At 43.5% G+C, this 27,871-nt stretch overlaps 1 protein-coding gene across 2 annotated transcripts in view; it reads left to right on the top strand.

Annotated features, from left to right (window-relative positions):
• LOC134348964 (fibroblast growth factor receptor-like 1) overlaps positions 1 to 27,871 on the top strand; it is a 163,603-nt gene that overhangs the window by 72,652 nt on the left and 63,080 nt on the right. For both annotated transcript variants that reach the window (XM_063052777.1, XM_063052778.1), the window contains exon 3: positions 4,882 to 5,154. In XM_063052777.1, the coding sequence (XP_062908847.1) occupies positions 4,882 to 5,154 (273 nt within the window). The remainder of the gene's footprint in view (positions 1 to 4,881; positions 5,155 to 27,871) is intronic.

Here is a 27,871-nt window from a genome sequence, read left to right as displayed (position 1 = left end):
GGGGATTCGTAGCCCGTTCTTTAGTTAGAACCTTCAGCATTTTGGGCATCGAGGGAGAGAGGAAGAGGAGAGCCATCCGCAGTACCACCGATGCGGCAGAGAGGGCCTCAAGATGGCTGTGTCTCAAAAGAGGGGAGCCATGGAGTCATAAGTAGCTAGCCATCTGGACACAAGCTGGGGTCTGATCAGCCCCAGCTGGGTCACCTGGAGGAGGTTGTATGATGTTGAAAGACCCGAAACACCCGATGGTTCCAGGAACATCACTGAAGATGTGTCCAGAAGTATCAATAGATGTATGTACACAGTCAATATTAAACCGGTCCGCAGTGCAAAAAAGATTGGGGACCCCTGTAAAGTAGACCTATCAGTTTTCTCTGTGGGTGGGCTTTACAGTCGACCTCAAAAATAATGACGGTGTTGCTCTCTGCACTGTTTGCAACAGTGACTTTTCTATTGCCCATGGTGGGTTAAAATGTAAAGGACATGTTGAGGTGAGTTTAACAGGTGTTATTCGTTTATTAGCATAGCTAACGTTATTTAAACTAGCTGGCAGGCTACTAAGGAGCTATGCTATTGATGTCCTACGTGATGAGGCCAAACTCCCTGTAGACTTGCTTAAAGTTGTAATAGAATAAACAAGATAATATAATATAATATAAGTACGTATTTTAATGTCACATTTTCTGCATATACTCAACTTGGTTTACAGATTAGACAAAATCACTAAACAAAGTATTACATACACCCCTGGAGGTTGACCGGTAGTGGGGGGGAGGGATATGGGGTTGTGGGGGGCGAGCGTGCTACCTCCCTGAAATGTGTTTTTGCAGGGTGCGATGTCTGCCAATGCCTCTTATAAATTTAAACATTTCTGTATGGTTGTCCCTCTTCTAAACCTCTAGGTCAAACTTCATTCTCGTACCCTACAAGAAATAAAAATGAAGCCTGGCCAATCTCCTCTTATAACAAGTCCTGGCAATATCCTCATAAATCTTTTCTGTTCTGTTCCAGTTTAACCATATCTGTTCTATAACAGGGTGACCTGTTGGACGGTACTCCAAATGCAGCCTCACCGATGACTTATACAAACTACAAGATAATGTCCAAACCCCTATAGTCAGTGCCCTGACTGGCAAACGCCTCTGTGCCCAATGCACTGTTCACCACCTGGTAGAACTGCAACACCATTTTCAACCAACTATGCGCTTGTACTCCTCGGTCCATCCCTCTGTTTGTCACAGTCCCTAGTGCCTTACCATTCTAGTATAAATCCTACACTAGTTCTGTACTGAGATCCATTTGCCACTCCTTGGCCAACTTCCCTAACTGATAAAGATTCCCTTGTAATCTGTGATAACATTTCTCACTATCAATAACTCCCACTCATTTTGTGTTATCTGATAACTTACTGATCAAGCTTTGTACGTTTGCATCTAGATCATTTATATATAATGAGTAACAAGGGTCCCACCACCATGCCCTACTAGTCACCAGCCTCCATTTCAAGAAGCAATCTTCAAACACCATCCTCTATTTCCTACCACCGAGGTAATTTTTCATACACCTAACTACATCTCCCTGGATTCCATGGGACCTAATTTTCTAGACCAGCCTACTATGCAGACTGAAGGACTAGCTAAAATCAACATAGAAAATAATCACTGTCCTACCCTCAAATACCTATTTGGTTACCTATTCAAGAAACTAAAAAGGCTTTGTCAAGCTTTCCACACACAATGCCATGCTGACTCCTCCTAATCAAACTGTCAATCCAAATACTGATAGATCCTGTCCCTTAAGTTCCCTCTAGTAATGTCACCACTACCTATGTAAGGCTGACTGATCTGTAGTTCCCTAGCTTGTACCTGCTCTCATACTAAAACAACAGAACAATATTAGCCACATTCCAGTTTTCGGGAACGCCACCTGTGACTAACAGTGAAGCAGATATCTCCGTAAGGGTCTCCTCTAGCCTCCAACAAACTCCAAGAATTAAAAACTTGCATATTGTCCATGCAGATCAATTCATTATGATGGTGTGTTGAGGTCGTACTCGGTATAACAACAATTGAGTGTAGAATAAAGTGTTACAAGACAGCAAATATGCTGTGCAGGTGGGCAGTAGTTGTAATGTCACAATGAGGCAGGTTCTGCAGTCAAAAGCCTATCTTATCCTCTTAAGGAAACATTCAATAGTTTATCATAGCTGTTCTTGAGCTTGGCGGTATGTGCTTTCAGGCTTTTGTATCTCCTGGGGAGAAGAGAGAATGATCTGGCTGGGTGGGATCCTTCATTCTGCTGGCTGTTTTACTGAGACAGTCAGAACTATAGACAGAGTCCTTGGAGAGAGGCTAGTTTCTGTGACATACTGAGCTGTGACCAAAACTCTCTGCAGTTTCTTGTGGTCATGACCAGAGTAATTGCTATACCGAGCCATGATGCATCCAAACAGGATCTTATCTATGGTGTAATGATAAAAATTAGAAACATAGAAAACCTACAGCACAACACAGGTCCTTCGGCCCACAAAGCTGTGCCGAACATGTCCTTACCTTAGAAATTACTTAGGGTTACCCATAGCCCTCGATTTTTCTAAGCTCCACGTACCAATCCAGGAGTCTCTTAAAAGACCCTATTGTATCCCCCTCCACCACTGCCGCTGGCAGCCCATTCCACACACTCACCACTCTCTGTGTAAAAAACTTAAACCTGACATCTCCAAAAATTGGCAAGGATTAAAGGGGACATGCCAATTTGTTTTGGATGCGGAGGCGCTGGTGACCTCCCTTGGTTATGGTGTCAGTATGGTTGGACCAGGACAAGCGATAGGTGATGTTCACTGCTTGGAAACTGAAGGTCTAAATCATCTAGACCTCAGCACCAATGATGTAAACTAGAGCACGTACCATCTCCCTTCCTGAAGTTAAAGACCAGCTTTTTCTGTTTTGCTGAGAACATACCTCCTTCTCCATAATACAAATGCCAGCTGAACATCTCCACTTGTTTCCCTTATCTCTTGGGCAATGTTGACTTGCTTCTCAGTAAACAGTGAAGAAAATCATCCTTTAAAAGTCCCTCCCATCTCATGTGACACAGTCACACCTATTGATCTCTAAGAGGACCTATGCTCTCCTTAGCCAACTTTTTACCCTGAATATTGCTACAGAACCACTTGAGATTTTCCTTAATCTTATCTGCTGCATCCATTCTATATCCTCTCTTTGCCCTCCTTGTTTCTCTCCTAAGAGTATTGTTAATCTTTTTGTAGTCACCCATCCCTGACCACCTAAACTAATGTATGCTTCTTTCCTTTTCTTTGCCAGACCAATTTTCCAGGTTCACCCTTCATGCTGCATCTGGACTGCTGATCTCACACCTTCAACAGCCTCCCACTTCCTACTCATTCCCTTCCCTTCGCCCAATCAACCTCTGCTAGTCCACATTCCAGCCCGCATTGGTCTACTCTCACTTCTGACCAACCCACGCCCCACCCCCGGGCACTCACCAGCCGCAGTTCCTGAAGTTGGAAGGACTTGTGCTACATAGGCTGCTGCATCCTCTGTCATCTGTGAGCTGGTCTCCTCAGATCCACAGGAAGGAAGAAGCCTTTTGGCACACATCCAAAGCAGATGAATAATTATCAGGATACGTGTGACCTTTGCAGTTCTGTTGCCTGATGTATAAACAAAGACAACTCTGAGAACTAGGTGTGTGGAGTCCAGTGACATTGCCCTCAAGAGTCATATTTATGACATTTGCTCAAACTGGCCTGTTTCTTTGTTTCCCAGTTCACTCTATGTTACCATGTGCTCTTCTGAATGTACTCCCTGTTAAATGTGTGGTAGCATCCGTGCATTGTGGTTCACTTCTCAAAATCCAGTTCCATTGGTTCCACTGGAACTGACTGTCAGAAGAGGAGCTGCGACATCTCAGAGCAGTCCGAAATGAACCCCTCAGCACTGACGTATACCTGCTCGTCAATAACAGCTCATCAAAAATGGAAAGAAATAATTAAGCAAGTGGCATAGGACCCACAAGTATAATAAATTCACCATAAAAACAATGGCACCCTCCCACCACGTTTCAATGGTTTTCCCAAACTATATTATGTTTAAATTTAGAAAAAATCAGAAGTGACATTTTTGATCCTTCGGTTAAATTTGAAGAGACTTGGAAACCATTTATTCAACATTTTCATATGATGTAATTTGACCTTTCCGAATCCTTCTTATTAATTTAAAATTTATGAATAGAGGTGTGGAATTGATGACATTATTGAACGTGTTCGATTTAAGATATTGGTCTAGCCTTGTTTTGTTCCGTTTGCTTTTTTTGGGGGGGTTTAGTATTTAGTATCTTTTTTTTTGTTTTTTTGGTGGGGGGTGTTCTTTGTATTTTTTTTCTTTTTATTTCATTTTTCTCTATCATTAACTATATTAAGAGTTTGGAAGTCTATTACACCTGTATTATTTGAAATCTTTTTTGTACATGTTTGTCAACAATAAGATTATTCCAATCTCTCTGTATCAATATTGTTATTCTGTTAATAATTTTAGAAAATTAATATAAAGATTTAAAAAGAAAGAAAGAAAAACAATGGCAGCACACCCCCATTCTGAAGGCACAAGTGACTACAGATGCTGTGATCTGCAGCACAATACAAGCTGCTGGAAGAACACAGCAGGCCAGGCAACATTTCTGGAGGCAGAGGAATAGTTCATGTTTAAGGGTCGTATACTGCACCAGTTCCAGTGCAGGGCCCCAATCCTTAAATGTTGACCATCCATTTGACTGCCTCTGTTTTTCTGGTGATTTTAAGTTCAAACCAGCCTCTATCTGCACCACCACTCACCGTCGACTCTCTTTTCCGTCTGTGCCCAGGTCCTCCGAAGATCTCTAAGAAAGTGCAGAGCCGGCAGCCGGTGAAGCTGGGCCGCACGGTCAGGTTGGCCTGTCCAGTGGAGGGCGATCCCCCGCCACTGACCATGTGGATCAAAGACGGTCGCACCATTCACAGCGGCTGGACAAGGTTCCGAGTCCTTCAGCAGGGCCTCAAAATCAAGGAAGTGGAAGTGGAAGATGCAGGGGTCTACATCTGTAGAGCAACTAATGGGTTTGGCAGCACTCACCTCAACTATACCCTGATCATCATCAGTAAGTATACTTTGCCCTTACTCTTGAACTAGGTCATTCTTTTTCAGCTGCTTGAAAACCCGCAAAGCTTGTCAGATCGCATAACAAATCTGAGCTGACACCCTACTTGTATCATGACACCTGCGAATCCTTCTACTGAAGGGCCTTCGAACAAAATTAATTGGTTTATTGCAGTCTCAATAAACAGTGAAAAGTTTTTGTTCTGACACCATCCAGACGGACCTTTCCGTATATAAGTATATCAGGGTTATAAAAAAGAAAAAAAAATAGAATGCAGATTCCTGATGCAGCCTCCTTTACATTGGTGAGACCTGTCGTAAATTGAGGGACCTCCGCTCCATCCGCCACAAGCAGGACTTCCCAGTGGTCAAACGTTTTAATTCCCACTCCCGTTCCCGTTCCCGTTCCGATGTGTCAATCCATGGCTTCTTCTTGTGCCAAGATGAAGCCAACCTCAGGGTGAAAGAGCAACACTTTATATTCCATCTTGGTGCCCTCAAACCTAATGGCATAAATATCAATTTCTCCTTTCGGTATCAAAATTCCCTCCCTCCCTTCCTCTATTCCCCACACAGACCTTTTACCTCTTCTCACCTGCCTATTACTTCCCCCTGGGTCCCTGCCTCCTTCCCTTTATTCTGTGGTCCACTCTCCTCTCCTATCAGATTCTTTCTTCTCCAGCCCTTGATCTTTCCCACCCACTTGGCTTCACCCATTACCTCCCAGCTAGCCTCTTCCCCCTCCCCCCACCCCCTACCCTTTTATTCTGGCATTTCCCCCTTTCCTTCTCAGTCCTGAAGAAGGGTCTTGGCCCAAAATGTCATCTGCTTATTCATTTCCATAGATGCTGGCTGACCTGCTGAGTTTCTCCAGCATTTTATGTGTGTTGCTTTGAATTTCTCGTGTTTAAGAATGCAGAACATAGTGTTACAATTACTGAGGAAATGCAATGTGGGTGAGCAAATAAAGTGAAAGGACCGCGTCTTGGTAGACGAAGAAATCGAAGTTCATCTTTATCATGCAAGAGCTGAGCTCCTGAGTTTTATAACAGTGGGCCAGAAGCTGCCCTTGAGTCAGATCATGCAGGATCCACCCAATGGAAAGGGGGAGAAGAGAGACTGATCAGGGTGGGAGGGGATCTTCAATTATGTTGGCTGTTTTCCCAAGGCCACCCGATGTACAGATAGAGTCAATGGAGGGAAGGCATTCAGAATTGAATGGGCTGCGTTCAGAATTCTCTGCAATTTCTTGAGGTCTTGGGTGAAATATTGGGTGATGCATCCAGACAGGATGCTTTCTACGGTGCCTCTGTAAAAAAAAAAAATTGGTGAGGGTCAGTAGGAACACGTTGAATCTCCTTAGCTTTCTGAGAAAGCAGAGGTGCAGGCATGTTTTCTTGGCCATAGCATCTATGTGGCTAAACTAGGACAGGTACTTACTCCTAGAAACTGGCATTCTTCAGCCATTTCCACCTCAGTAGCATTGACACAGACAGGGGTGACCAGCTCTTTGCAGATGCAACTATAGAGTCTTTCCCATCCTTGCAAACCCCCAAGACATAACGAAAGTGGCACGAAGTCATGTTGAACTTGTTGCTTACCCGGTTGCTTATTGGTTACTTCAGATGTTTGTCTTTGTGATCACAAGACCCTGTTGGACAAAATGCTGTAAATCTGGTTCAGTAGTTCGTGGCAAAACTGATGGCGGAGGAGCTGCGTGGTCTTGCTGGACTAGACCCTCATACTGCGGTGCCTCCTGTTGTAGGGAGGAGGCTGCAGAGGCAGTGTGAGAGAGAACAGAGGAGTGACAGGCACATTGGAATCTGCGCTGGGGTGGGGGCCAGCTCTCCTGTCGGTGCTGCTCTCCAGTGCTCACTCCCTGGAAGACAAGCTGGATTGCTTTCCTCTGTGGCTGAGACAGAGCCAGACGAGGACAACCATACACGTGTATACAATGAAAAGAACAAGCTGCGCGCTTCTTCTTGCAGAAACATGGCTCCAGGACAACATCCCATGCACGTCGATCTTCAAACTGTGCCACTCAGGGGCTTGTGCTGATATTATTTTGTGATGGTATGCTCTTTTTAGGCACCCGTTAGTCTCGTGAGGCCATGGATTTGTGCCTTGGAAAGTTTCCATGGTGCAGGCCTGGGCAAGGTTGTATGGAAGACTGGCAGTTGCCCATGCTGCAAGTCTCCCCTCTCCACGCCACCGATGTTGTCCAAGGGAAGGGTGTTAGGACCCATACAGTTTGGCACCTGTGTCGTCACAGAGCAATGTGTGGTTAAGAGCCTTGCTCAAGGACACAACACACTGCCTCAGCCAAGGCTCGAACTAGCGACCTTCAAATCACTAGACAAACGCCTTAACCACTTAGCCACGAGCCAACAGTATGTTCTATGATAACCATATTGCACTGTGTGCTTTGTGTGACTGTACGCATTGTGTTTTCCACCTTGGTCCCGGAGGAACGAAGTTTTATTTCGTTGTACACACATATATGGTTGAATGATAATTAAACTTAATCTTGAACTTACAAGGTCACTACCCTCTCTCTTGCACAATCCCAGTGAATATCACACACTCCCCTAGATCCATGTCTCCTGTCTGTTCAGCTGCTGGATTTTTTTTTTGCCACAGTTGTTGGAGGAAGGAACAGGCTACAATTCAAGGGCAAATGAAAGGGAATGACTAAGAGAAGATGAGATTAGGATCCTGGTAGAGTGCCGTATTTGCACTCTCGCAGAGGGTGGTGACTGACTCTCTGGATTTTTCTGCCCCTGCCGCTACTGGAAACTGGGCCATTAGAAGTATTTAGTAGGCTAAATATCTGACAGATAAAAAAAAGATTGGTATGGAGAAACGGCACAGAAAAGGAGCTAAGGCCCTCATCGATCAGGTATGATCATATTGAATAGTGGAGCAGGCCCAGGAGGCCTATTTCTACTCCCATTTTCTTGTGTTTTTCTTGAGTAGCAGATGGTTTATTAACTGGGAGGGGAAGTTCATAATAATTCTCCCACTTGTTGCTCTGAACAATCTGGATGAAAGATCATTAGACCATAAGACATAGGAGCAGAATTAGGCCCATCGAGTCTGCTCCGCCATTTAATCATGGCTGATCCTTTATTCTTCTCCTCCTCAACCCCAGTTCCCAGGCTTCTCCCCGTAATCTTTGACGCCATGTCCAATCAAGAACCTATCAATATCTGCCTTAAATTCACCCAATGACGTGACCTCCACAGCTGCATGTGGCAACAAATTCCACAAATTCGCCAGCCTCTGGCTAAAGAAATTTCTCCGCATCTCTGTTTTGAATGGACGTCCCTCTTTCCTGAGGCTGTGTCTCTTGTCCTAGACTCTCCCAGCATGGGAAACATCCTTTCCACATCTACTCTATCTAGGCCTTTCAACATTCGAAAGGTTTCAATGAGATCCCCCCTCACCCTTCTGAATTCCAGCGAGTACAGACCCAGAGCCATCAAACGTTCCTCGTATGATAACCTTTTCATTCCTGGAATCATCCTTGTGAGCCTCTTCTGGACCCTCTCCAATGCCAGCACACCTTTTCTAAGATGAAGGGCCCAAAACTGTTCACAATACTCAAGGTGAGGCCTCACCAGTGCCTTATAAAGCCTCAGCACCACATCCCTGCTCCTACATCCATTGTAGCAGTTCCAGGAAGTTCCAGGTTAGTGTTTTGTTGGATTTTTGTGTGAATTTACACTTGTTAGTTATTAACACATGGGAGGTCAGGGAAAGGTTGCTTTTAAAGGCAGGCCGGCGGGCTGTTAAGTCATGCGATGAGTTTTCCGAGGGTACGTCATATCACAGCAAGCTGTGCGTAGTTCAACTAATCTGTCGGCATTCCATCTGCATGAATTCATTGACTCTAATTTTCATCACTTTATTGCCTCATAGTTAATGGGTGCATGAGTGATATTGTAGCAGTGCTGGGAGTGAAGTGGTTTCATGGCTACAGTGACCAGCTTCAGTCTGACCTCCGCTGTCTTGCAGGTTCTCCCTATGACGTGTTGCTTCCCATCCACATATGAAGTCACGTGGGTTGGTAGGTTACTGAGGTTCTGTAAGTGGCCATCAGTGTGGGTGTAATGGGAGTGCAGGGAAATTAGGCCACAGGGAAAATTAGTGGAGCAATTGGATTGCTCTGTGGGCTGACTAGTCTTCCTCTATGTTGTAAGGCAATATTGAATTCTGAATGCTGAACTAGTCAGTGAAGAGAATCAATTAAGAGACTACTACACAGGTATATGGAGGAATTTAAGGTGGGGGGATATATGGAAGGCAGGGTTTAAGGGTCGGCACAATATTGTGGGCCAAAGGGCCTGTACTGTGCTGTACTATTCTATGTTCTATGTAATTCTGTCCAAATCTATAGTGCAGTCCATACTGTACTCAAATGGTTTCAGATACTGTACCAAGTCTGTGAGATCAATAAGCAATCTAGACCCCTGGCTGGAGAAAAGACCAGCACAGAGAAGGACGGGACAACAGAAATTGAGAGACACTCACGAAGATATTGCATGGCTGAAACACAGGTGTAGAGAGGGAATGGAGGATATTAACAGTGTCCCGCAATGAGCAGGAAGTGAGTCATAGGACTGCATTTCCATTTGCACCAATAATAAAACTGCAAGCATTTTCTGCCGTTATGTTGTCAAAGTGACAGGAACTTCAGGTAGCAATAAATAACTATGAAGTTAAATTCAGGAATGCAGGATCTTCTGCCAGCAACATCCTGCTCCTCTACAGAATGAATTGTGCTGAGTAATTAGTAAATTGACATGAACTTCAGCCATTTATCACAGAGCCTGAAAATATTGCACTTTGTTGTGTGAAGTGTGAGACATTAATGGTACTAATTGTTGGTGGATATCAATCTGGCCTTAAAAGATAACTTTTATTTTGTAAGTTGTAATTCCTTCAGATAAGTATTTCAAAATCCAATTAATATTAAGATTGTTTCACTGGGCATCAATATCTCCCTGTAGATTCCATGTGTAGTGTGGTACCTGAGTCAGCTATACCGCGATCTGAGTTCCTGCCCCTGCCACCCTGGGGTCCACAGACTCCTTGCTTAATTGTATAGGTCCATGGCATGAAAACGTCTGGGAACCCCTCCCCTAGACTAACCATACCATGGGCTTAGAGACATTCTGTAATATATTGATATGAAGAGCCACATTCACTTCACATATGGCCCCTTATCTTTACTGCAGCAGTAATTGTAGAGTGGCCTCCAGTAATTTGAAATACTTCAAACTTAGGTGGTTAGTTTTCTTTTTCCTTTTTAATTTATATTAATATGTCATTAACTTACATAGTTGACTGAGGTTAAGTTTTTTTTAAATGACAAGTATTTTTCATCTCTTTCTATATGTGTCTGACCAACTGAGACATTTAGAATCAATGGAAAAAGCCTTCCAAAGCATCAGGCAATCAATGGGTGGGACTTGGCCATCATTACCTGAGGAATGGTCACCACCCCTGATTGACCCAGACTTGTGGAGAGGCCACAACACTAAGACTGGTCAGACAGCTATGAGGCAGGGCAGAGAGTATTGAGAGCTTGGCAGCCACAAAAGCTGAGAGAAGATTGAGAGGCTAATTACTAACCTCTCTACAATCTTGTGCATTTGATCCAGTCTTTGTTTTGCACCCTGTAGAATATTTAAAATGCTGGAAGAATAAAGGATGCATGGAGAGAGAAAGAAAAAAACACTTAAGTGACCAGAGTGAAAGAGTTCACAAATGTGCGTTTGTCCTTGAATGCACACCCGACACACACACACACACACACACACACACAGCTCCCAGATACAGTATCTGATACTGGGCACATTCATCTTTGATACACTATTCAAAGAATTTCTGGGGCCTAAATAAGTAGAATATTTTGTCCTGACTGCAAGAGGGGGGTGGATGGCAGTGTCAGAGATTTAATTAAAGATAACTGTTTGGTATATCAGCAGTATATAAAAAAATGAATAATGCCGCAGCACTTTAAAAAGATTCTAGAGCAACAAACCGGTGTATTTAGTGGGTTTACCTTCTCCTGTTGGGAGCAGCTCTGCTACATTTTGTCCTGTTTTGACTGACAGCACAGCGAAAGAAATGGGCCCACCCGGTCTTCAACCTTTCCCCTGAGCCAAATTTAGGATAAAATGTGCGGAATGTCTCAACACATTGACTGAAAATGCAGGGAATATGTTTTATTGAATGCTTAAGGAATAGGAAGGATGGCAGAAAATTTGTCTGTGAGACCTGTTCCTCAGTGACAGCTCTTCCGTTTAAAGTTTATATCTTTAGCGGTCTTGTACTGATCCCCAGGCTTTTAAAATCACTCTCCCCACTCTTGTCAGCCTTGCTGGCTATCCTGCCCTTTTAACCTAGAATTCCCAATAAATCTGACACCTCTGCAGTTTATTTCATGTGTTAATATGTAAGCAGCCACTGTAGGAAACACAGACAATTTTAACCCTAACTCTAAACCACAGAAGAAGAAACACAATGGTTGGGATTTGAATTTGGATTCAGAGTATTGATATAACTTTAAAAAAACACTAGACTGAAGGATCAGAGATGATTCCTGTCTAAACATCAGTTTGTTCTGTAACCCTTGGTAAGTTTGACACAGCTAAAGGCTATCACTCTCAGCGGAGAAATATCCCAGAGCCCCAAGGTCAGCTCTGGTTGATGGATTGTAGGGATGGGATGGGGTGTTTCACATTGCTATGTGCCTTTGTGTGAAGTCATATCTACCATCACCACTTAGTGGCCTGCAGCTGGCTTTGAGATGACACTCCTTGCTCTGAGAAATAGTTCATCTCTATCGGCCGCATCAGTTAAATGGCTCTGTTCAGCCACCTTTGAATTTTCTGCACCCAGGGGAAGTTAAACCCTCACATTGGAGCTGGCTCTCATGAACTAATTCAGAGTTATTCTGCTCCATTTCTGCTTAATCTTCATCACAATGGTGCTCAAAGTTTAATGCAGGCAGACCTCGTGTAATCCCTCCCTTTCCTGCCTGTTCTAGTGAACTGAATGGCACAGAACACCAGGAAGACACCTGAGGGCATCATCCATCAGCTTGACCCATTTTATGCATTCCTCCTTTCACATGAACCCCTGCCTCATAAGACCATAAGATATAGGAGAAGAATCAGGGCATTCAGCTCAGCAAGACTGCTCTTCCATTATGTCTTTTTAAACTCCATTTTCCTGCCTTCTTCACATAAGTTTTACCCCCACCACCTTACCAATCAAGAGCCTATCAGTGTCTACCTTAATGACTTGCCCTCCACAATCCTCTGTGGCAACAAATTCCACAGATTCACCATCCTGTAGCTGAAGATATCCTTCATCATCTCAGTTTTAAAGGAACTTCCCTGTTCTGAAGTTGCGAGAGTCAAATTCACAGATCTCTCTGGCTCACTGAAGCAAATTTCCTGCATAAGGTAGGCTCTATAAATTCCCTTGCACCTTGCTCAGGTATTACTTTAGTATTCACGAACCACCTAGCCATCAATATAATACCATCTCATCAAGTCTGTTCCTGATTTCACTTGGCATCCCTGAAAACCTACTTTTGGGTATGTCAATGGAATAATTCAGATCCTAATCAATTTACCCTTCCCATCCCAGGAGCTCTGAGACTAATCATAAAACCCACTGCACTACCCTTATCTGCCCTTTTGGTTACCTCACGGGAAAAAATCAAGCTGTTCTTTAAGCATGACTTCCAATGCACAAAGCCACGGAGATTCCTCCTAATCGGACTCTGTCTATCCAAATGCTGATAGAGTCTGTCCCTCAGAATTGTCTCCAGTACTTCCCCACTACTGCTGTCAGGCTGACTGGCTTGTAGATTCCTAGCTTATCCTTACTATCCTTCTTAAACAATGGAATATTAGCCCCCTTCCTTTCTTCAGGAACGTCACTAGTGGCCAATAATGAAGCAAATACCTCTGCAAGCACCTCTGCAATTTCTTCTCTTGCCTCCCACAAAGTCCAAGGATACACTTGGTCAGGCCCTGGGGACTTATCCATCTTAAAGTGCTCTAATGCTGTATGTATGTATCTCCTTTCTGATAATACGTATGTCATCTGGCTTGGCCAAGTTCTAGTTGACCACGTGTCCCATAACTGCTTGGTGTCCTTTAAGCAGACACTTGTTACTGTGCATGATTTCCTTCAGTCTCCAGCATCCAATGACTAAACTGGCACATAGTCCAAGAGAACCTAAGCATTCTAAAGAGAAGAGAACTCTTTGAAAGTTAGCTCAATGGTAGGCGTAATTATCCAGCATTCAATTCTATGATGAGTCACCTGTCTCTTAATGAATGAATTCAATATATAGGTAGAGCATCTGATTTATATGTTGTAGTCATGCTCCAACCCCATTGCTCAGTTTTAATCCTACGCTATATATTGTACGTTAACAGTTTGGAAGACGGGACAAAGTGTAGTGTATTTATGTTTGCTGATGACACAAAATTGAGTCTAAAAGCAAATTGTACAGCCAATGCTGGATCTGCAGAGAGAGAGATAGATAGTTTAAGTGAATGGGTAAGAGTCTGGTAAATGGAGTACAATTTTGGTAAATGCAAGGTCAGCCACCTTGGAAGGAAACTAGAAGATCAGATTGTTATTTCAAGTGTGAAAGATTGCATTTGTGCAGAGCAACTTGGGAGTACTTGTGCATGAATCACAAAGTTTGGGTTGCAGATGCAACAGGTTATCATGAAGCCAAATTTAATGTTGGACTTCATTACTAGAGGGATTGAACTTAAACGCAAGGAGGTTATACAGGATACTAATGAGTTCTGGCCTCCTTACTTGAGGAAGGGTACTGGAGGTGGCGTAGAAGAGGATCACCAAGTTAATTCCAGAGAAGGTGGAGTTCACTTATGAAGAGAGATTGAGTTACCTGGGGCTATACTCCTTGAAATTCAGAAGAATGAGAGAGGATCTTATAGAAAAATATAAAATTATGAAAGGGATAGATAAGGTAGAGGCAGGAAAGTTGTTTCCACTGATAGTTGAAACTAGAAATAGGGGTAATAGCTTCATGATTCAGAGGAGTAGCTTTAGGGTGGAGATGAGGAAAACTGCTTTTCCCAAAGTGTAGTGATTCTTTGCCCAGGGAAGCAGTGGAGGCCACCTCACTAAACATATTTGACACACAGTTGCACAGATTTTTGCATAGGGATATGGGGAAGAGGCAGTTAGGTGGGGTTGAGTCCATGGCCAGATCCGTCATTAACTTACTGATTGGTGAAGCAGGTCCAATGGGCCAGATGACTTTCTGCTGCTCCTAGTCCTTATGTTCTTACATGTTCTACCAATGCAACCACGTTGCTGTATTCCATGCCTTACAGCCCGTGTGAAATTGACGAGAACTCTCTGAAAGCCTATCCATTTCATTCCACCAACACTTTATTTTAGGCAGAAAGAATGTGCAGGGCAATGGGGATAGGAGAGGAGAGTGGGAACAATTAGTTGCCTGTATATTGAGCTACTGTGGATTCGGTGGGCTGAATGGCTTCTTTCTGCAGAATAACCATTCTGAGAATCTGTACCAACTTTCCCCAGATGGACATTCATTCTGATGAGAATCAACGCTATCCAATTATGAATTTGATCTGCAGTGTCCTCAGAGGTAGCCAGATTGTATCAGAAAATTGGAATTTAGATTCCTTCTTCCACTCAGTTAGCAGCTGTGGGTGAGAGAGGGTGAGGTGGGTAGACCGTTGGATGCACGGGAGTTAGTTGCACCAGCCGTGTTGTTTTAACAATTGTGTCAAATGTTTTAACTGCGAGTTTAAAAACTTGTTGGTTTCAAATCTCTTAAAAATCATGTAAGCCAAGCTGATACCTCAAGCAATGGTAAGGGAGCATTACTCCGGACAGAAGAGGTGACCTTTGGATGAGAGGCTGCAGCTCCCTTCTTTCACTGAATTGAACAACCAGAATACTGTAATTCACAGAGAGAAAACAAATTTGCTATTGATCTGGCTCAAGTTTATCACTAGACTCACAGCAATTTGAAATGTGCAGGTCATAAGGCCTTAAAAATCAATGATTTGGGGAAGAAGGTGTTTGAAATTGCACATCTGACGTGAGCTCAACATCGGGGTGTAGTGTGGGAATTAGCCACCATGATTCCTTCTTACAACAGTGACTACCTTTCAAAAATTACTTAACTGGCTGCTAAACGGCATTGGAATGTTCTCACACCATGAATTCAAGACTCATGAATCAAGAGAATTTATTTTTGAAGAAGTGTTTATTTACTGGCCTTTACAAATATTCCAGTGTGCTTGGTGTTCCTTTTTTGTGCGCCGTGCAGTGAGAAGTATTCAGTGAGAAATTCAGTTTGTGTTCCAGTAACAAGCTCTGCGGAAAGTTTCTCTAAAAGTGTAAGGAAGTTTGCAAATGCCGCAGTTACTTCGCTGGTTACTTCTTTAATTTAATTCAAGGCACAGGTGTCCTCAACGTTCTGTCAGATGCAGGAGTTCTGGATGAATGATTATTTTATCAGTAATTTCAGGTTGAGAAGCCACTGGACTCCGTTCTCAGATTACCAACACATGGCAGGTGTTCCTTTTATCCAATTTGTCAGGGCTAGTTGAGGCCAAGGCCAGCAATATCATGGCGGTGCTGTCTGAAAAATGCTCGCCTCCAAGTCCCACGGTTAACTGGCCTCCCAGGGCTGGCAGTCAACAGAAGAAGCACCCCACTGCTCAGTGATGAAGTGACTTTGGCCTGGGTTTCGTTATTTACCACGTGTTTTAGGGGCCTATTTGGGGCTGTGTGTACTCATCATCGACTGAATTAGAACATTGAAACCAAAACTAAAAGACTTCTTGGGTCTGTTTATTTGATGAGGGATAGCAATTTGTACTGTACAGTGATAAATACAGGCTAGAATCTGAATCATGTTTAATACCATTGGCGTATGTCATGAAATTTGTTGTTATGAGGCAGCAGGACATTGCGATACATTCAATGTTCATTCAGGAATCTGATGGCAGAGGGGAAGAAACTGCTCCTGAATCATTGAGTGTGTGCCTTCAGGGTCCCGTACCTCCTTCCGGATGATAGCAATGAGAAGAGAGCGTGTCCTGGGTGATGGAGGTCCTGAATGATGGATGCTGCCTTTCTGAGGCATGGCCCTGGATGCTGGGAAAGATAATGCCCATGAAGGGACTGACTGTGTTTACAACTTTCTGCAGCTTTTTTCAATCCTGTGAAAGACACCCCACCCCCACCCCAATACCAGATGGTGATGCAGACAGTTGGAATGCTAGATAGCAAATCAAAAATTATTAAGAGTTCCCACCGTCCTCCGCTGACTTTTGAAGCTGTCAGGAACTGAGAATGAAGTTATGAGTGTATGGAAATGCTCAATGGCTATCCTGGATAAATTCAAGTCGGCGATTTTACGAGGTCCAGTGTCCAAAGGCTCAGCCGTACCCCTTTGGCCCACCAGATCCATGCTGACCTTTTCTCCCAGCTACACTAATCCCATTTGCCCTCATCTGAAGGCACTTGAAAAGTTCCATCAACGCTGTCTTTGAAACATCTTAAATATCCGCTGGGAAGATAGAAGAACCAACGTCAGTGTGCTAAATGAAGCAAAAACAACAAGCATTGAAGCCTACATCATCAAGAACCAACTAAGATGGAGCAGTCATGTTGTTCCGATGAAAGACGAACGTCTGCCGAAACAAAATTTCTACTCCCAGCTTAAAGAAGGCATACGTAAAAGAGGCGGACAACAGAAGAGATTCAAAAACGTCTTAAAAGCCAACATGAAGAAATATAACATCGACATCAACAATTGGGAAACCAATGTAAGGACAGGAAACTCTGGCAAGCCATCATCTGAGAAGGAAGAACAACTTTCGAAGCCAACCAATGTGCAGAATTAGAAGATAAGAGAAGCAAATGGAAAGAGAGGCAGCAACAACCAAAGCCTGATCTGCCATCTGGAACTACCTGTCCTGAATGTGGAAGAACTTTGGAAGCCAAGGTTGGACTCATAAGCCACTTGAGAGCCCATAAGTAGATCAACGGAATGAAAACCATTACCCTCGACCTCGAGGGATAGTCACGACGACGACCACTGTATCCTTCCCTGCCTTGCCTCTTCAGATGCTTGTCTAAACATCACTTTAAAATTCTGACAGCATCTAACTCCACCAGCTCCTCTGGCAGTGCATTCCAAGTATCAATCAGTTTCTGTGTAGGAAACCTACCCCTCGAACCCCTTCAAAACTCCTTCGCCTTATCTTATACTTACCGAGGTAGGGGAACCAAAAACAAGGAAAGGAAGGGCTGCCACTGACTTCCTATTTCCCCCAGCAGCCCTAACTTTGATTTTAGTCACTTTAGAAAATATCTGACAATCTCCCTTCCATCTTTTCCTCCTTTGATGCTCCAGCTTTTGATTTCCTGCCAAATAATCTCTTTTTTAAAAAAAACTTTTGTCTTATTTACACTTAATTCCTCCTAATGCTTTTACTTACTCTAAATTCCTCTCCCCCCCCACCCATAGTTTTTATCTGACTTTGGAACGGGAGCAATTAATGTTCTTCAGCCTGAGATTACTGTTTCTTCTTCCGCAGATACTGTCTGAAATGCATTTTCTGCTTATTTTTCAGATTTCCAGTAATTTTCAATTCATTTGTGGTTACCTTGAGCATTGTACTTATGGGCAGCACAATGATGCAGCGGGTGGTGCTGCTGCTTCAAAGCTTGTGACTGAAGTTCAATCCTGACTTTTGCTTTCTATGTGAAGTTCACATCTTCTGCCTGTGATGTGTGTGCTTTTCCCAGGATGCTCGAGTTTCATCTAACTCCAAAGACATGCTGGCTCGTAGTTTGATCGGCTGCCATAATTTACCCCTAGAGTTACTGGGTGGTAGAGGTAGGACCGTCAATTTAAAATTGATGAGCATTACTAGGGGATTGCTACTTACAGGATTGGGATATTGACGACAGAGGTCATGTAGAATACAACCAAGTTCCTGTTCAAAGTTCAAAGTAAATTTATTATCAAAGTACATATATGTCACCTTATACAACCCTAAGATTCATTTTCTTGCAGGCATGCACAGTAAATACAAGAAACACGATAGAATCGATGAAAGACTGCACCAACAGAATGGACAAACAATGTGCAAAAGACCACAAACCGCAGATACAAAAAATATAGAAATAATAATAATAATGCTGAGACACATCCAGATAATCAATAAGTAAATAAATAGATACAAACGTAGATAAATATCAAGAACTTGAGATGAACAGTGCTTGAAAGTGAGTCCATAGGTTGGGAAACATTTCAGTGATGGGATGAGTGACGATGAGTGAAGTTATCCCCTCTGGACGAGGAGTAATAAAGGTTCTGGAACCTGGTGGTGTGGGTCCTGAAACTCCTCTACCTTCTTCCTGAGGGCGGCAGCGAGAAGAGAGCCTGGCCCGGATAGTGGGGGTCCTTGATGCTTTCTTCTGGCAGCACTCCATGCAGATGTGCTTATTGATGGAGAGGGCTTTACCTATGATAGACTGGACCATATCCAATACTTTTTAGGCTTTTCCAGTCAAGAGCATTGGTGTTTCCATACCAGGCCATGATGCAACCTGTCAATATAATCTCCACCACACATCTATCGAAGTTTGTTGAAGTTTTAGATGACACGCTGGATCTTCATAAAGAATCTAGAGATGTTGCTGTGCTTTCTTCATGATGGCTTTTATGTGCTGGACTCTGTGAAATGGCAGCACCAAGGAATGTAAAGTTGCTGACCCTCTCCACCTCCGATCCCCTGGCTCAAAAACCTACGGTTTCCTCCTCCTGGTCACTAATCAGCTTCTTGGTCTTGCTGACATTGAGTGAGCAGTTGTTGTTGTGGCACCACTCAACCAGATTTTCAGTCTCCCCTCCTGCATGCTGATTATCATCACCTTTGATTCGGCCGAAGACGTGGTCTGATCAGCAAAATTAAATATAGTCCTGGAGCTGTGCTTACCCTTACAGTCATAAGTATAAAGTGCGTAGAACAGGTCAATTACTTTTGATCAGAACGCACTGGTTCTCACACAAACTAGCAAGTCTGGTTATCTGAAACTGCTGAATTCCATTCACTAAATGGGGTACTGTTACTCAGGCCACTCTAAACTTTGTTGGATCAGTGCAAGAAAATGATGACAGAGTTTAGAGTAGAAATGGGGTAGAAAATTAAAATGGCACAAAACTGGGAGCTCAGGACCACCCTTGCAGTTGGGACCCTTTTATTCTCTCCAGCCCTCCCTCTCTCTGCAAATTAACGTGTCTGATTTCCACCTGTTTTCAGATTTGATGAAAGACCATCTAACTGAAACATAGTGTCCAATATGTCCCAACAAACAGCCTCAATAAACCTCCAGTTCTATTGCTCTTCAAGATTTCATATCAAATCACTTTTTAGCTTCTTCCATCTTACAAACAATGCTCCACTTTCTCCAGTCTCTCTGTTATAACAAAAGCCTTTTGTTCCTGATACAGAAGACCAAAGGTATATAGGAGCAGAATTACGCCATTCCGCCCATCGAGTCTGCTCTGCCATTTCATCATGGAAGATCCACTTTCCCTCTCAGCCATAATGTCCAGCCTTCTCCCTGTATCCCTTCATGCCCTGATAATCAAGAACCTATCAACCTCTGCCTTAAATATACCCAATGACTTGTCCACCACAGCTATCTGTGACAATGAATTCCACAGACTCACCACTCTCTGGATAAAGAAAATCCTCCTCATCCCTATTCTGAAAGGACATCCCTTTATTCTGAGGCTGTGTCCTGTAGTCTTACACTCCCCCACCGTAGGAAACATCCTCTCCACAGCCATTCCATCGAGGCTACTCAACATTCGACAGGTTTCAATTGGGTCACCCCTCATTCTTCTGAATTCCAGTGAGTACAGGCCCAGAGCCATCAAACGCTCCTCGTATGACAAGCCTTTCAATTCCAGAATTAATTTTCCTGAACCCCTTTTGAACCCTCTCAAATGTCAGCACATCCTTTCTTAGATAAGGGCATCCTGACTGGCTGCATCACTACCTGGTATGGGAACTGTACCTCCCTTAATCACAGGACTCTGCAGAGAGTGGTGTGGACAGCCCAGCGCTTCTGTAGTTGTGAACTTCCCATGATTCAGGACATTTACAAGGACAGGTGTGTAAAATGGGCCCGTAGGATCATTGGGGACCCAAGTCATCCCAACCACAATCTATTCCAGCTGCTACCATCCAGGAAGTGGTATTGCAGCATAAAAGCCAGGACCAACAGGCTCCGGGACAGCTTCTTCCACCAGGCCATCAGACAGGTGAACTCACGCTGACTTGAGTGTACTTTATATTACATTGACTGTTCTATTTATTATAAATTACTGTGATTGCACATTGTACATTTAGATGGAGACGTAACATAAAGATTTTTACTCCTCATGTATGTGAAGGATGTAAGAAATAAAGTCAATTCAATTCAAAACTGCTCACAATACTCCAAGTGAGGTCTCAGCAGTGCTTTATAAAGCCTCAACATTACACCTTTGCTTTTACATACTAGTTCTCTCAAAATGACATTGCACTTGCCTTCCTCACCACCAACTCAACCTACAAATTAAAATTTAGGGAATCCTGCACGAGACTTTCAAGTCCCTTTACACCGCAGATTATAGAAAGGAAGGACATAAGCCGGGAAGATGTGGAATCGATATGGGTAGAGCTGCGTAACACCAAGGGGCAGAAGACGCTGGTGGGAGTTGTGTACAGGCTACCTAACAGTAGTAGTGAGGTTGGGGTTGGTATTAAACAGGAAATTAGAAATGTGTGCAATAAAGGAACAGCAGTTATAATGGGTGACTTCAATCTACATGTAGATTGGGTGAACCAAATTGGTAAGGGTGCTGAGGAAGAGGATTTCTTGGAATGTATGCGGGATGGTTTTTTGAACCAAGATGTCGAGGAACCAACTAGAGAGCAGGCTATTCTGGACTGGGTTTTGAGCAATGAGAAAGGGTTAATTAGCAATCTTGTCGTGAGAGGCCCCTTGGGTAAGAGTGACCATAATATGGCAGAATTCTTCATTAAGATGGAGAGTGACATAGTTAATTCAGAAACAAAGGTTCTGAACTTAAAGAAGGGTAACTTTCAAGGTATGAGAAGTGAATTAGCTAAGATAGACTGGCAAATGACACTTAAAGGGTTGACGGTGGATATGCAATGGCAAGCATTTAAAGATCGCATGGATGAACTACAACAATTGTTCATCCCAGTTTGGCAAAAGAATAAATCAAGGAAGGCAGTGCACCCGTGACTGACAAGGGAAATTAGGGATAGTATCAATTCCAAAGAAGAAGCATACAAATTAGCCAGAAAAAGTGGCTCACCTGAGGACTGGGAGAAATTCAGAGTTCAGCAGAGGAGGACAAAGGGCTTAATTAGGAAGAGGAAAAAAGATTATGAAAGAAAACTGGCAGGGAACATAAAAACTGACTGTAAAAGCTTTCATAGATATGTGAAAAGAAAAAGATTGGTTAAGACAAATGTAGGTCCCCTACAGACAGAAACAGGTGAATTGATTATGGGGAGCAAGGACATGGCAGACCAATTGAATAATTACTTTGGTTCTGTCTTCACTAAGGAGGACATAAATAATCTTCCGGAAACAGTAGGAGACAGAGGGTCCAGTGAGATGGAGGAACTGAGGGAAATACGTGTTATTAGGGAAGTGGTGTTAGGTAAATTGAAGGGATTAAAGGCAGATAAATCCCCAGGGCCAGATGGTCTGCATCCCAGAGTGCCTAAGGAAGTAGCCCAAGAAATAGTGGATGCATTAGTGATAATTTTTCAAATCTCTTTAGATTCTGGACTAGTTCCTGAGGATTGGAGGGTGGCTAATGTAACCCCACTTTTTAAAAAAGGAGGGAGAGAGAAACCAGGGAATTATAGACCGGTTAGCCTAACATCGGTGGTGGTGAAACTGCTAGAGTCAGTTATCAAAGATGTGATAACAGCACATTTGGAAAAGCGGTGAAATCAACGGACAAAGTCAGCACGGATTTGTGAAAGGAAAATCATGTCTGATGAATCTCATAGAATTTTTTGAGGATGTAACTAGTAGAGTGGATAGGGGAGAACCAGTGGATGTGGTATATTTGGATTTTCAAAAGGCTTTTGACAAGGTCTCACACAGGAGATTAGTGTGCAAACTTAAAGCACACGGTATTGGGGGTGAGGTATTGATGTGGATAGAGAATTGGTTGGCAGATAGGAAGCAAAGAGTGGGAATAAACGGGACCTTTTCAGAATGGCAGGCAGTGACTAGTGGGGTACCGCAAGGCTCAGTGCTGGGACCTCAGTTGTTTACAATATATATTAATGACTTAGACGAGGGAATTAAATGCAGCATCTCCAAGTTTGCGGATGACACGAAGCTGGGCGGCAGTGTTAGCTGTGAGGAGGATGCTAAGAGGATGCAGGGTGACTTGGATAGGTTAGGTGAGTGGGCAAATTCATGGCAGATGCAATTTAATGTGGATAAATGTGAAGTTATCCACTTTGGTGGCAAAAACAGGAAAACGGATTATCTGAATGGTGGCCGATTAGGAAAAGGGGAGGTGCAACGAAACCTGGGTGTCATTATACACCAGTCACTGAAAGTGGGCATGCAGGTACAGCAGGCGGTGAAAAAGGCGAATGGTATGCTGGCATTTATAGCAAGAGGATTCGAGTATAGGAGCAGGGAGGTACTACAGCAGTTGTACAAGGCCTTGGTGAGACCACACCTGGAGTACTGTGTGCAGTTTTGGTCCCCTAATCTGAGGAAAGACATCCTTGCCATAAAGGGAGTACAAAGGAGGTTCACCAGACTGATTCCTGGGATGGCAGGACTTTCATATGATGAAAGACTGGATGAACTAGGCTTATACTCGTTGGAATTTAGAAGATTGAGGGGGGATTCGATTGAAATGTATAAAATCCTAAAGGGATTGGACAGGCTAGATGCAGGAAGATTGTTCCTGATGTTGGGGAAGACCAGAACGAAGGGTCACAGTTTGAGGATAAAGGGGAAGCCTTTTAGGACCAAGATTAGGAAAAACTTCTTCACACAGAGAGTGGTGAATCTGTGGAATTCTCTACCACAGGAAACAGTTGAGGCCAGTTCATTGGCTATATTTAAGAGGGAGTTAGATATGGCCCTTGTGGCTAAAGGCATCTGGGGGTATGGAGGGAAGGCTGGTGCAGGGTTCTGAGTAGGATGATCAGCCATGATCATACTGAATGGCGGTGCAGGCTCGAAGGGCCGAATGGCCTACTCCTGCACCTATTTTCTATGTTTCTATGTTTCTATACATTCATGTATATCTGAATCCTCTTCAAAAACTTCATTCCTTTCTTCAATTGAAGAGCCCAGAATTGGGCAAGGCTCTCCAGATGGGCACAAGCAAGTGTATTATTCAAGTTTAGCAATACACACCTTTTACATTTTGTCTCTACCTTTTTTTTTCTCACGGTAACACGTCGAAGCTGCACCCTCTCTAACATGCTGGTAGACAGTTTTATTTGGGTGTTTTTTAGCGCTGGAAATGATTACATCCCGACATGTGGGGCACAAGCAAGGTCGCATTGTGTATTCCAGGGACCAGCTAATCCCGGCCGGTTTAGCAAGCAGAGCGGCGGACACCCCTGCTGAAATCCGGAGGAAAACACACAGAGGGGGATCACAAAGCCGAGGAAAGAGGACCGGGTCGAGACAACAGAGGCTTTTGGAGAAGAGGAGTTCAGTGGGTAATACCGTTCGGGCTGACCAGAAGTGCACTGAGAGCGGTAAGCGTAAAGGAGTTGGGTGCTTACTGATCTGGTTAACAATGGATGGTGCAATCCGGGACATATTACAATCGAGGAACGTGTTTGCAGACTGGATATTGAACTTTTTACTGTTGGACTTCGGCCATATTCCACCGTGATACAACACTTGGCGGCACGGGAGGTCGTTCCTGCCTGTGGCCATCGAACGTGCAGCTCCTCCCGTGGAGGGTCAGACACCCTGAGCCAATAGACTGGTCCTGGACTTATTTTCCATCTGGCATAGTCTGCTTTTTGTTGTTTGATTGTTGGGGGGTTTTGTATTGCTATATTTACGCTCTATTCTTGGTTGGTGCGGCTGTAACGAAACCAAATTTCTCTCGGGATTAATAAAGTATATCTATCTATCTAAAAGCCAACATCCCATAAGCTCTATTAATAACCCATTATGAAGGGTCTTTAACATAACATCGAAACTGCATTTCTCTTCATAGATGCTGCCCAATCAGATGAATGTTTCTGCTATGTTCTGTTTTTGTTCCAGATTTCTAACATCTGCATTTTTTCACTTCAATTTTAGACTTGATGAGTGCTAATGTGTCCTTCCTTCAAAGATTTATGGACACAACCTCCCTGGTCTTTGTGCTTGCATTGCCTTTAAAATCAAACCAGCTAAACTGTACAATCTCTTGTTCTGAGACTTATCGTGCCACAGTTCATCTGTTTTCTGCCCACCCATTGACTTGTCTATTTCTGTTTTCTCTGCTGTTTGCTGCATTTCCAAGATTTGTGACCTCTTGAAATTTTGCATGTAAATCTTGATTCTTGGAGTGAAGTTCTTAATCTTCATCAATAACAGTCATATTAGTAGTACTAAATCCCGGGGAACACAGCTACGTACTATATCTCCTTACACTTAGCTAAAGAGCCATTTGCCACAATTTTCTGCTTTCTCTTCATTTGCCCACCATGTCACAACTTAGTTTATATCTGAATCTATAAATGATAGCTCGTGAAAATTGAGAATCAATGTGGGTTCAAGGCACAGTATCAACTCTGATCTTATTGAGGTCAAAGATTGCCTATTCAAGTCCCTATTTCTTGTGTATTGAAGTTGTTCATATATCAGGTGTGTGTTGGCACATGGCCAAGTGTTTAAGGTGGCAGTTTAGTGATCTGAAGGTCGCTAGTTCGAGTCTCAGCTGAGGCAGTGTGTTGTGTCCTTGAGCAAGGCACTTAACCACACATTGCTCTGCGACGACACTGGTGCCAAGCTGTGTGGGTCCTAATGCCCTTCCCTTGGACAACATCGGTGGCATGGAGAGGGGAGATTTGCAGCATGGGCAACTGCCAGTCTTCCATACAACCTTGCCCAGGCCTGCGCCCTGGAAATATTCCAAGGCGCAAATCCATGGTCTCACGAGACTAACGGATGCCTATATCAGGTGTAAACCACCCATTAATCAGTTATGTTTCTACCAACAGTCATTAACTTCAGTTTAACCAGGCCAGATGTTGCCCCAATTTGCTAAAATAGTCCCCTCGAGTTGCATAATTTTCCACTTATGCTCAAATATAATGTGATAATATACTGTATTATGATCACTATTTCTGAGATGCCCCCTGAAATGGGAGATTTTTATTAAGGGAGAGCAGAGAAATCTTTCCTCCTGTGTGGGAATAAACCATGTTAAGTGGTATCCAAAGAAAATACAAATGTTCTGAATGCATTTAATGAATTGAAATCATTTTCATTGGAATATAAGTCAGCAATTGGAGGACATAGATTTCATAGCATCAACAAGGAAACAGAAATTGGGAACATTTTGTAAATTTTTGTGGCGTTAAAGCAGAAGGTGCTATCAGCAAATGAGGTAGAAATACAATCCATAGGAACATTATAAGGAAAGTCAAAAGCTGTTAACAATAAAGACTTGTAAAGGTTTGAGAAGGTGTGGAGAAAAGACTCTAAGTGTCCAGAGTTGTTTGGACATGAGGAACAAAGAGGTTCCATCATAGCTTCATAATTCCAGAATTATGGAGTGGAAAGGCTCCAACAATACTTTAGAATAAAGAGAGGTATGTGTGGCCTCTGGAAATTATAGTCAGTACTTCATTATCCTTGGCTTTACAACAGAACAGTAAAGGTACATTTGACCCTGCCAGTGGGTCATGTGATGTCACTGCGAATCACCCCTTCAACACAAGGCCTTGCAGAAACCAACAAAAGGAGTTCTATCCATGCAACCCTGGCACCAACTTTGCACACAGCCATTTTTGTTCAGAAGTGAAGAAAGATTTCCTCTGCTTGTGTGTCTTGGCGGGTTGTGGTCTATTTGTGCAAAGTACAGTTTATGGAATTCAGAAACATTTTCCCTCATTTTGATTTACTGAGGTAGCTGAGAGGGGAAAAATGAACAAGAAAGGGTCCAATACTCCCCGCTGCGAGAGATCACCCTGTAAGTTGGAGTAGTCAAGGTCCAGTCAATCTGTAACACACTCATTTCATGTTTCACGCACTGAAGAAAATACTCCTCTGCTCGTCAAATGTAAGTGCGAGGTTCAAAATCTCAGTCAGGGGCAGAAACTTTTATTTCAGGTCTACAGCTTTCATGGCAATTTGCTTCTGAGTAGGGAAAGATTATCTGATGTACCCAGCAGGGAAACATGTATAAGTTTCACTATAAGCCAATGTCATTCAGATGTGACATGGAATCTTCAAAGGACGTGGCCAAGATATTGTCATCAGCTCTCAAAGGTGTGCTAGAGTAGGGGCAGTGGGCTCTTTGTTGCAAAAGCATGGGTATTGTATGTTTTCTGTTTTATAGAGTCAGGTCGGGTGTGGGATTACAGTGTGATGATAATGTGTTGTTTGGGGAGAGGAGTTGTATAGTGAGGGTGTGATGTGGAGAGTGGGGTTACAAAGTGAGGGAGGAGTGTGGGGTGACAGTGTAACGTGACGAACACATGCGATGGCAACATCGACCTTGTGTGGAGAAGGAATACTAGTGTCAGAGTTTTCAGATTTCAGGAGATCGTCTGCAGGGGGTCTTGGGCGAATGATACAAACTGAAGACAGCCAGGCACCCCTAGAAGCAGGGAGGGGCTGTCATGCTCATCCTAGTACTTTTGTGCACATTTCACCTCCCCCCTCCGTGCTTCCAGGATTGGACTGAAATCAGAATATGCTGTCCAGAAATAACCATAATCAGGCACCCTGTCTCACAATCACCAGGCGTGTTTGTTATTGTTCTTCAGGCTGGAAAGATCAATTTTCTGTTGCACAATGCCAAGAGAAAAATGGCAGATTATAGTAGAATTTCCAGGCACGTCTGCTTTCTGCTGTTTATCCCTGGGGAATTGTTTCTTTCTTGGTTTTGCTATCGCTGGTGGCTTGTGAACGTGCTGAGCAAGCGCTGTTGTTGAACTTACATAACAAGAGTTAGGCAGGCTGTTCATCACCTCCCCACCCGAACTCCACAGATGTACTTCCCATCAAAGGACACGGGACAGCAGTCTGACGAGGGAACTTCTGATTATTTGTCCCTGTCTAGCTTAGAGCCACAGAGTTATAGAGCACAGAAACAAACCCTTTGACCCAACTTGCCCATGCTGACCAAGTTCTCTACCTGAGCCAGCCCTGTTTCCACATAACAACACACGTCAAAGTTGCTGGTGAACGCAGCAGGCCAGGCAGCATCTCTAGGAAGAGGTACAGTCGACATTTCAGGCCGAGACCCTTCATCAGGACTAACTGAAGGAAGAGCTAGTAAGAGATTTGAAAGTGGGAGGGGGAGGGGGAGATCCAAAATGATAGGAGAAGACAGGAGGGGGAGGGAT

Source organism: Mobula hypostoma, chromosome 7 (genome assembly GCF_963921235.1).
Source record: "Mobula hypostoma chromosome 7, sMobHyp1.1, whole genome shotgun sequence".
Classification (NCBI taxonomy): Eukaryota; Metazoa; Chordata; class Chondrichthyes; order Myliobatiformes; family Myliobatidae; genus Mobula; species Mobula hypostoma.
This window is presented reverse-complemented; position numbering and strand designations above follow the sequence as displayed.